General features: G+C 36.1%; 1 protein-coding gene across 4 annotated transcripts; it reads right to left on the minus strand.

Moving 5' to 3' along the window:
• Positions 1-321: 321 nt before the first annotated feature.
• On the minus strand, positions 322-7,226 carry LOC149199720 (putative pentatricopeptide repeat-containing protein At3g13770, mitochondrial). Of its 4 annotated transcripts, XM_089402531.1 has the most exons (3): positions 6,471-6,726; positions 4,468-4,593; positions 616-686 (listed from the first exon to the last, which is right to left on the minus strand). In XM_089402531.1, the coding sequence occupies exons 1-3, from the start codon at positions 6,585-6,587 to the stop codon at positions 621-623; spliced, it is 309 nt and encodes a 102-aa protein (XP_089258657.1). In that variant the 5' UTR covers positions 6,588-6,726; the 3' UTR covers positions 616-620. The 4 variants fall into 4 exon arrangements, 3 of the variants coding, with proteins under 3 accessions (XP_089258655.1, XP_089258657.1, XP_089258656.1); XM_089402529.1 differs by lacking the exon at positions 4,468-4,593 and having other exon boundaries at positions 322-686; positions 6,471-7,226; XR_016253793.1 differs by lacking the exons at positions 616-686; positions 6,471-6,726 and adding an exon at positions 4,873-6,030 and having other exon boundaries at positions 4,467-4,593.
• Between the last annotated feature and the right edge of the window lie 4,190 nt (positions 7,227-11,416).

Genomic DNA, 11,416 nt, shown 5'->3' on the forward strand with positions numbered 1-11,416 from the left:
ATTAATGCTTTTACTAAGGCTGAACCGAGTATAAACTAAATCTGTTAACAAGAAAAAGATTATTTTAAAAAAACTAGATTGAAAAATTGAAAATTCAAAAGTGCCAAAATATAAGCAGGGATTACTCATGCATAGACACAATTCAAATTTGCAACACAATTATCCAATTTTAATAAAAATTTGTAAACATAAATTGTCCACATTCAAGGAGCAGCAACTCAGATACAATTTATCATGCTTTGTTCTGAATCCAATGATAAGACTGAGTTTACAAAACATAATCTACTGCAAGGATGCTAAGCTGGATATGGCTATCTACCTTTCAGCGAGCATTGCTGACCCCTCCTCAAAGATTTCCTGGACAATGTCTATATTTTGCTGCTTTTCAACTGACTTAGACGATGAATCAGTGGATTTCCTTCTGAAAAAATTCTTAAATTTGCCTTCCTTCTTAACTGGAGCTGGTGGTGCAGATTTCTCAGGTGGGATCAAATCCAGTACAATGCATGTAGTGTCGTCAACAAAATGCGATGCTTGTCATCAACAAAGTTTTGACCCCATGCTGCAAAATCCTTATCTGAAGGCCAGCATGCACAGAAATTCCCTCACTAGGTGTGATGTCAGTTTGACAGACAGCACAAGCAAAAAATCCTGATACTGTCTGCACCGTATATTCCGAGCCCAGCCTGCAATGTCAAATACGCAATTATTAGCATGACGGACTTGCAACAAGATGCATTCTACAATATTCTCTACAGCTAGTTTTTATTTCAGTACATCACATGGAAAAGCAAGGATTTAATCCTTCGTAGCTGAGACAAAGATATACAAGGCCATAACAGAAAAAGGCCTCCTTTGGACTTCTCTTACCTCAGTATAAATAACATACCAAATCCACAAAGATTGTCCACATTCAAGAAGCAACAACTCAGATACAATTTATCATGTTTTGTTCTGAATCCAATGATAAGTCTGTGTTTACAAAACATAATCTACTGCAAGGATGCTAAGCTGGAAATGGCTATCTAAAAGAAAACTTCCTAATTTCCAACAAAGTTCACTCATGGGTGATGCATACAAAACTATTCTTTTTAACCTGATAACCAATAGTAGAAACCTAAAAGAAAACTTCGTAATTTCCAACAAATTTCACTCATGGGTGATGTATACACTAATAGCAGATACACTACAAGAATGATAGAATCTGATATAAACTCCAACACAACCATCATAGTTTTCACTTCACACCACCAATAATTGTGACAAATACCAATCCACCAATAAGGGACCTACAAAGGAATTGCATAATTTTTTAAATAGTAGTTTTAATCATACCAGAAACAAATAACACAAAACTATTCTTTTTAACCTGATAACCAATAGCAGAAACCTAAAACAGAACTTTGTAATTTCCAACAAAGTTCACTCATAGGTGATGCATACACTAATAGCAGATACACTACAAGAATGATAGAATCTGATATAAACTCCAACACAATCAACATAGTTTTCACTTCACACCACCCAATAATTGTGACAAATACCAAAAATATGAATAGATTTTGGCCCACATTTTCAACCCTATTCACCAATAGCACATATATGTCAAAGGTTGCAATCAACACCTTTAGATCAAACTGCTAATGGTACCTATCACAAAGCACCACACAGGTTAGTGGTAGAGAAAACACTTGTTTAAAGGGCAAGTTTTCAATTCAATTCCTAGCCTGTCAAGTTTTTACCAAAGTGTGTTAAAGGGGATAACAGGGTGGGTTTCAGAGGTAGCAATCCGCAACTTTATATTGAACCTTAAGGGTGCCTGTCATGAAGGGGCATCTATCTCATTGATAGAGCAGCTAATTGCTTGAGGACAGGTCTTAGGTTAAATTCCTATAGCTTGTCTAGTTTTCAACAATATATAACTATATACAGACACACCACAACCATGAAAAATCCATAGAAATTTCAACATACAAATAGTATGATCGTCTACCCAACTTGTCAAAAACATATACATTTAGAAAACACAAACCAATATAAAATACCTAGAAAGATCATAACTTTCAAGTTTCAATCCAATTCGAAAAACTAGTGATATCCAGCTTGACCACCATTAACAAAGACCCAATAATATCATAATTTTGAAGTAAATTCACCATTTAGAGATAAATTAATGAAGCAAATATTCCAAAGAAAAATGCCATAATTATCAACTCAGTTGTAGACAGCAGGCACCAACAGAATTGCTGATGAATCAGAGCCAGTACTGCAGATATGTTAGCAGTCTACACAAAATAGATAACAATGGACACATATACTCAGGTAAATTGAGAGCTCTAATGGAAGCAAAATAGACTATGCTTGAGAGCCCCAAAGCAGGCAGATCTGGTGTTCAACCAAACACCACCCCAGCGTAATAACATCCTCAATCTGGCAATAAATTGTGATTATGGATGAGTAATCTAGTCATAATTTTCATTCTATGCTTTACGCCTGAAAATTCTCTGAGGTTTGCCACTTTCTTGCTTTGGTCTGAACCTAAGTCACATGGTTTGGGGTTCAAGTTCAGGTTCAATAATGATTAGGTTTGATTCGAGTTTGAATTTCTTGATGAGGTTCGCTATATAGCACAAGATAGTAAGAAATCAACATCAATAAACATAAAAAATGCTATCATGGACTTCGAAACTGCAAGAATGAACTACAAGTGTGAGCTGTGACATCAAATTATGAGCTTGAACCATGGAATTGGTCAATGACCCAGAGGTTCGATGAGGTTTGCCAAACCCCAAAAGAAAATTTAGGTTTGCCGAATTTTGGATGGACTACAAGTGTGAGCTGCGACATGATGTTATGAGCTTGAACCATGGAAATGGTAATGACCCAGAGGTTCGATGAGGTTTGCTAAACCTCACAAAAAAAAATTCAGGTTTGCTGAATTTTGAACCTCAAAGTTGAAGTTCGGTGAACCTTGTGACATAGGTCTGAACTATTTTTGAATTGGCACTTGGGAGATTGTGGCAGGTTAAGGGAAGGAAAGGAGGCCCAAGGGCAGAGCCTCCAAATGCTCCATAGCAGACCTATAGACTCGGAAAGGCTCTTGAACAAGGGTTGCAGAGATGATTAAGATGGGATTGAGCCAGGGGGGGGACGCCCACCCTGGTTACTAGAGAAGGATAGACTTGGAATGAGAAGACAATCGCATTTTGTAGACAGTCCATCCAAGCAGAGGATCCACAAATCGCTGGCTAGAATTGTGGGGAGCCTTATGAATGGAACGGTGGAGAAAATGGCTTTCAAATCTAATCTTAGAGAAATAATGTGGGAAATCAAGAAGGAAGCCATGGCAAAGCTCCAAGAGATGATGTGGAATGGTAACTAATTGAGATGAGCTACAGACGTCGAGGGAACAATGGAACACTGATATGAGTTGGAACCACTTCATGCATTCAACTCGAGACCACGCTGTTACAGAGATGGTTATCATAGAAATGAAGTTGGAATCGAGACAAACTGCAAACATCAAGAGGAGAATGGAACATTGATTTGAGTTGGAACCACTTAATGCGTTCAACTCGAGAAAACACTGTGACAGAGATGGTTATCATAGAGATGAAGTTGGAATCGAAACAAACTGCAGACATCAAGAGGAGAATGAAACACTGATGAGAGTTGGAACCACTTCATGCGTTCAACCTGAGACCAGGCTGTGACAGAGACAGGTATTGGAAAGATGTTGGATATTTCCAACCAGAAGAGGATAATTGACCAGGTGGGAACACTTCTACAAGCAAAACCCATACCTGGGTGTTCTGCACTTCCCTTAGTTCGGACAACAATGACAAACTCTGGCAACCAGAACAAAGGCACTCCTCCAAAGAGTTTCAGCGAGCATTGCTGACCCCTCCTCAAAGATTTCCTGGACAATGTCTATATCTAAAGCCATCACTTCATCTACACTTGGTGATTCATCTCGTTCTACCCCTTGTACTCTCTGAGAATGACCATTTTTCTTGTAAATTCGGCACAACACCCAATCATCAAGCTGGACCATATCTGTAATGTAAAGGTTGCATTCATTATCATCATGCAGTTTACTGATTAATTGTATATGTTAGTGTGCCAGAATTATTGCATATGATATTTCCAAATCAACTTTTATATGGTCATATTGTATCTCTGTATCAGCGGTATCACAAAAGTCTGAGTTGAATTTGAATTGAGATTGTTGCCAATTTGAATAATATTAGAGACTGCAAGTTAAATTATTAAATTTGCCTTCCTTCTTAACTGGAGCTGGTGGTGCGGATTTCTCAGGTGGGATCAAATCCACTACAATGCATATAGTGTCGTCCCTAAGTCCTCTTATCCTCAAAGCCTCCTACAGCTAAATCGGTTAGGCTATGATAGAAAATAAACTTAAAGATGGTGACATTGATCGCTTATCCTTGTCAACAGTATTTGTACCTTAACAATTTGTTTTGCAGCAAGTTCTGCTGGCAAGCCTCGGCAACAATTTGCAGCCTTCTCAGAGCTCAATGCATCCCAAACACCATCAGTTGCAATGATAAGCCTTCCTCCAGCATTCGATAGCTATTGAAACAAAAAATTACCAGTCTAAATCAGACAGACACATTGTGACCAGGTATTTTTTTCCTCCAGTAAATGGATAAAATCGGTAAAGGATTAAAAGGGAAAAACAAAACAGGAAGAACAGAAAAAACGAAGATCTATATATGTACTCTCTTTTTATTTATACAAGATCGCGTATTTGTTAGCGAGAGCTATTTCAAACAATTGATCTCCCTTCAGTCCATAGGATTACAATTTTTTTTTGAAATCCTAGATAGCTATTTCAGACAATTGATCTACCTCCTGTCCTGATTGAAGCTCCCTTCATGAGTCTCCACTATGTTCTTCTAGAACACCGTCCATCTTTCTAGTACCAACAGTACTGGGTGTTCTGCGCAAGGAACTTTTGTGCAAGTCATGGAGATGAAGTCGGTGGCAGAATGCAGTCACCACATACCTTTCTTCTTGAACTTGTTTTTATTTATTGAGATGTGGCAAACATGTTTACTCTCTACTCTGGGTGTAACATTCAAATTAAAAGCCTTTGGCTAAGCTGCGGTATTCTGTTTTGCCAAAGTTGCCCAGGACTTCCACCTAACCCTATTGGCTAAGCTGGGGTATTCTGTTTTGCCAAACTTGCCAAAGACTTGCACCTTACCCCAACTGCAAGGAATGGTGTACCCAACGGTGCACTTACATGGTCAAAACAGTCCACGAGGGCAAAAAATATCTCTGATGATTTGAACCTTGGTAGAGGAATATCACCACCCCAGCTTAACCACCAATCCAAAATCCGTTAAAACAGTCAACACATACTTCAATAGCCTCCTTGATTCACATATATACAAGCCACATGACTCCTGATCTTCATAATTGTCTATGGCATGTGTGGTTTAAAACTGGTTTCAGCACGTTCCCTTTCTCATGTCTCAGCCATCTCCTACAACAAAAGCATGTACTGTCTTATTGACCTGAATCCAGCTACAACCTGGCATCTTTTTTATACCTCTGTCTTTCATAACTTTTCGCACTTTTTCAGCATCATTCCATCTACCGGCCTCTCTGTAGATGTTTGATAATACCACATAGTGGGAGGCAGTTTCAGGGTCACACTCAATAACACGTTCTGCTGCATATTCTCCAAGCTTTATGTTCTTATGGATTCTACAAGCACTGAGAAAAGTTCCCCACAAAGCAGCTTCGGGTTTGGTCGGCATTTTATTGATGAAGTCTAGAGCTTCATTAAGCTTCCCAGAACGACCAAGGAGATCAACCATGCAACAATAGTGCTCAACTCTAGGCATAATTTGATAATCTCGACTCATGCAATGAAAGTAATGCCACCCATCATCCACTAGCCCCGCATGGCAGCAAGCAAACAAAACACCAACAAAGGTAACATGGTCAGGCTTCATGCCAAGATCTTGCATCTGCTCAAACATGCACAGGGCCTCCTTCTCGTAAATGCAATTTGTCAAAGAATTTGCGAGCGTCCTCTATGCTACCAGATTTAGCATACATGTCTACCAGGGCACTTCTCACATAGACATCAGACTGGAGCCCTTTCCTAATAATGTCTTCATGGACCTGTCTGCCATGCTCCAAAGCCACAAGATTGGTACACGAAGGGAGGACGCTGGCAAAGGTGAATTCATCTGGTCCAACGCCAACCTGTTGCATCTCACAAAATAGACTCAATGCCTCTTCATGATTTCCATTCTCTGCATACCCTGTGATCATAGTATTCCATGAAACAACATTTCGTGCAGGCATTTCGCCAAACACTTTGCGTGCATCCCGCAAACACCCACATTTAATATACATATCTATCAGAGCACTGCCCACAAAGACATCAGACAGAAACCCACTTCTAATGATATTGGTTTGGATCTGCTTACCGTGTTCCAGAACTGCCATGCTAGCACATGCCGGAAGAACACTGGCGACCGTGAACTCATCTGGTCTGATACCGGATCGCTGCATTCGATAAAACAATCCCAGAGCCTCGTCATCATGCTCGTATTTGGAGTAAGCTGCGATCATTGTTGTCCACGAGACCACATTTGGTTGCGGTAACTCTTCTAGAACTCGGCGCGCATGCACCAGACTCCCGCACTTGGCATACGCAATCAGAATTTTGGTGTCCAAGAATTTATTGAGCTTAAATCCAGTTAATATGATGTGGGCATGGACGAGTTTGGCTTGGGGTAAGAAATTCGTACTGCGACAGACCTGCAAGAGGGAAGCATAAGTATGGGAGTCTGGCTGAAATTTTCGGGTATCCATGGGAGGTAGAGGATGGAGCGCTTCTTTCAAACGCCCCTGTTGGGACATTGAGCACAGGCAAATTTCCTATTGCCGGGCATCCTATTCCCAGGGTTATACTTTGGTAGGACGAACCAGCAAGTTTAAACAGAGAGGCAGTGAGATTAACAGGAGCTTGCGGAATGCCACAGTCTGTAAAAACTGTGCCACTGGCGATTTTCATACTGTTTTGATTGTAGCCCAAAACCCTGTAGCTCACGTTGTTGATTGTGAGATAGGGCGTGGTGGATTGACAGTAGATTTGAAACGCACGGTGGCCGCATCCTGATTTTGCTCTGCCGAAGGCATACAATATGTTATCCATTGGGTTGGGAGACAAAAGGACAGTGTGAGGATCAACGATCCAACATCATTCAATCGTCTAACACCACAAATCTACGGTCAACAATAGGACACGGCATCGGCTGGGGTAATTCATTTCAAAGGGAAACGCCTTACGGCGTAAAAATATTTTGATATGTACACAATTATATAAGGTTTTTTTGGGGTTAGTTTTAATTTTCTTAACCACTTTGAAAGGTGTTTTTCTCTTTTTTAACCACTTTTTTCTTTACATATGAAGGGTGGAAAAAGATGTAAGTAATGAATACAGGTAAATTCCTCATTGTCCTTGTCTTTTAATATAAAAAAATTGTCCTTGTATTTTAATATAAAAAAATATTCTGATATCTACACAACAATATGAGGTTTGTTTGGGGTGAGTTTTATTTTCCTTAATCACTTTGAAAGGTTTTCTCCCTTTTTTTAACCATTTTTTTCCTTACATAAACTATTACATAAAGGGGTTTTAAGACAATATTGACATAATTTTTGGGTAAATTGTCTTAGACAAAAAAACACTTGTGTATTGTCTTAAATATTGTCTTTAAGCGGGTGTCTCAAAAATTATTGTCTTAAAGATTATTGTCTCTATAAAGACAATATATAACACAATAATTTTTGTCTCTTGAGACAATTTCATTTTTGTCTCTCTAGAGACAACACTCGGATTAGAGACAATATGTCTTTAATACTAGTTATTCTCTCTAGAGACAATAAGTATTTTATTTAAAGATCACTTTTCTCTCTCTAGAGACAATATAAAACAATAAATCTAGTTATTCTCTCTAGAGACAATAAATATTTTATTTAAAGATCACTTTTCTCTCTCTAGAGACAATATAAAACAATAAAACAATGAATCCAGAAATATCTCACTAAATTATAGTCTTAAAGAGTATTGTCTTAAAAAAATGTCTCTATAAAGACAATATATAGCACAAGAATTATTGTCTCTTAGGAGACAATTTCATTTTTGTCTCTCTTGAGACAATTTCACTTGTCTCTCTATAGACAACACTCGGATTAGAGACAATATGTCTTTAATACTAGCTATTCTCTCTCTAGAGACAATAAATATTTTATTTAAAGATCAATTTTCTCTCTCTAAAGACAATATAAAACAATAAGACAATGAATCCAAAAATATCGCACTAAATTATTGTTTTAAAGATTATTGTCTTAAAAAATTGTCTCTATAAAGATAATATATAACACAAGAATTTTTCTCTCTCTTGAGACAATTTCATTTTTGTCTATCTTGAAACAATTTCATTTTTGTCTCTCTTGAGACAATTTCATTTTTGTCTCTCTTGAGACAATTTCATTTCTCTCTCTAGACACAACACTCGGATTAGAGACAATATGTCTTTAATACTAGCTATTCTATCTCTAGAGACAATACTAGCTATTCTCTCTCTAGAGACAATAATATTTTATTTAAAGATCACTTTTATCTCTCTAGAGACAATATAAAACAATGAAGACAATATGTCTTTAATACTAGCTATTCTCTCTCTAGAGACAATAATATTTTATTTAAAGATCACTTTTATCTCTCTAGAGACAATATAAAACAATGAATCCAGAAATATCTCACCAAATTATTGTCTTAAAACATTGTCTCTATTAAGACAATATAGGAGACAATTTCATTTTTGTCTATCTGTAGACAACACTCGGATTGTCTTTAATACCAGCTATTCTCTCTCTAGAGACAATATAAAACAGTGAATCCAGAAATATCTCACCATTGAAATAAATCGATATAAAAAACATTTAATTAAAAATAAACTACAAAATCATTGATTAATTCATTCTCTCTCTAGAGACAATATAAAACAGTGAATCCATAAATATCTCACCATTGAAATAAATTGATATAAAAAACATTTAATTAAAAATAAACTACAAAATCATTGATTAATTCATGTTAGCGCACAGTCCATTGAAATTGAAATAACCACCTCCTTCTTGACACTTTAAAGAATTACATGAAGAGTTATGGCAATCCTGAAAACTACATTTATATATATATATATATATATATATATATATATATATATATATATATAGAGTTATACATGCAGAAGGATATGTAGTCTTGGAAATGAAAACGGTGCTAAAGGATAGGTGGGCCCAATAAAAAAACCGTCAATGGTTTAAGAGACCTTTGTTCCAATTTTAAAAACTCGAAGTGGAGGAGTGGAGGAAGGAAATGCCAAAAAGAATACAAGGTGTATATGTTGTATAAGGAAAGTAGAGTGTTTTTTTTTAATAGTGATTTGTAGCCTATTATGTCCTAGTAATAGACTATCAACAAAGCTAGACTAATAATAGATGATTGTTTGTAATAGACTATCAATAATAGGTGGTTGATTATAATATATGGTTGTGTGAAAGAGGATTTTAATCATCTCCTTAAAAACAATTTAAAAATTAAGAATAAATAAACAACATAGACAAATAAAAACATGCAATATATTTTACTATAACAAGGTAAAATGTTACAACCACTAAAATTCAAATTAAAAAACATTAAAAGATGGTTCATATAACTAACCCACGTACCAACTTGTCACTAATTTGAAAAGGACATTATGTTGTTGTAGCAAGCTAGAAACATGCTAAGTGATATGTTATTTTCATGTTTTTTGAACATAAGGCACTCAATCTAACAAGAATTATGTGAAACAACTTCAAAGTTCTTATAAAGTGGTTATAGAGTATAGTATATAAATCGTGAAGGTCACGGGAAAGATTAAGCTATATATAATATTTCACAAACAATTGGTTAAACATATAGTTTCTAACTATTGCTATTAGCTTGGAAATTGAAACATGTATCCTAGGAGGTCTGATGGTCCAATCAATGTACTTAGTGTCTTGTTCTTAGAGCCAATGAGAAAAAAATGTAAGTGTGGTTTCCTCCTCCTTGCTTTACTATATTTCCTAAGCCATCCTAATTGGTGCTTAACTAGCAATTGCACCAAATGTTGCAATGCAATAGCATATAAAATTCATTAATGCTTCTTTGACAATTTTTGAAAGGCAGAAAAATATCAAGAAAATGTAAAGACCATGCTATAGTGAAATCTTACATCTTGCTACGTCCAAGTAGGACCAAGCTCTAATCCTCAAACTCTACTGGAAAAGTTCAGTGAGCATAGAGTTTCTCCCCTATCATTTTCACGGGGACTAATTTGTATAAACAAAGTCTTTGAGTATCCTCCTAAGTGAACATGCATCATATTGGTGTTAGAGGCAAATGAATTGAACTTGATATAGCTAAATTCAATTTGAACTTATTGTTGTAACACGGTTTTAATAGAAGTCTCACATTGGGCAACAAACTTTGTAAGGAGGGTCTCCTCTTAGTGTCTATCAAGCTGCATTCCTTGGAGACAGATGAGGACACTTCAACTGAAACTTGGTTATCCATATGATTTCTTTGTTAGTATCTTCTCCTATGTATACGTCACCTAGTTTGTAGAGCAGATGTATCAATATGATCAATCAAAATTTTCTGTTATTTGAGTCAATTTTCATGATATGGGTTGGAATAGCCACAATATTTTTGCAAGTATAATAAGTTGACAATTAGCATGAGGATTTAGGTACATAAGGCTGAAAAAAAGTAAAATTATTTTTTCTCTGGTGCTATTGCATATGAAGAATGCATTTTTGTTTCGAGATCAGCAGTAAAAATGAAATTTTCTTACATGGAAAAAAGAAAAATAAAGATATTGTACAAAAAGTTCAAGCAAATAGAATGCTAAAAATTTGCAATCCTAAGGAAAGATATCAAATATGGAAGGGTGAAAATGTGGATATCAAATACAACAACAAATTACATGGAAAAAAGAAAAAAGAATATATGGGTGTTGGAGAACAAAAGAAAAATAAAGAGATTGTGCAAAAAGTTCAAGCAAATAGAATGCTAAAAGTTTCCAAAATGTGGATGGACCAACAACAACAAAAAGACAATGTAGATTGAGAGATTGTAAGAAATTTGCATTAGGTAAAATTTCAGAAACATATGATCATTGATGGTAGAAGAATAGGATCATTTTGGAGATTATTTTTTTTTTTTTTTTACAGGCTACACTTTTTTTTAATATTTGAAAAACATCAAAGCCAAATAAAATATTACCAAGAAACATGACCCATATAACTAGTTGGATCTTAGGGAAATAGTATT

This window comes from Pinus tabuliformis, chromosome 2_1 (genome assembly GCF_031772625.1).
Source record: "Pinus tabuliformis cultivar Carrire ecotype Pingquan chromosome 2_1, CPIR1, whole genome shotgun sequence".
Taxonomy (NCBI): domain Eukaryota; kingdom Viridiplantae; phylum Streptophyta; class Pinopsida; order Pinales; family Pinaceae; genus Pinus; species Pinus tabuliformis.

What these genes read in the sequence shown, in the direction of transcription:
- LOC149199720 (XM_089402529.1), bottom strand. Translation starts at nt 6,906, where the DNA reads ATGTCCCAACAGGGGCGTTTGAAAGAAGCGCTCCATCCTCTACCTCCC. An exon ending in CATGGCAGTTCTGGAACACG is followed by an intron (nt 687 to 6,470) that starts GTAAGCAGATCC and finishes TTGACATTGCAG; the next exon opens with GCTGGGCTCGGAATATACGG.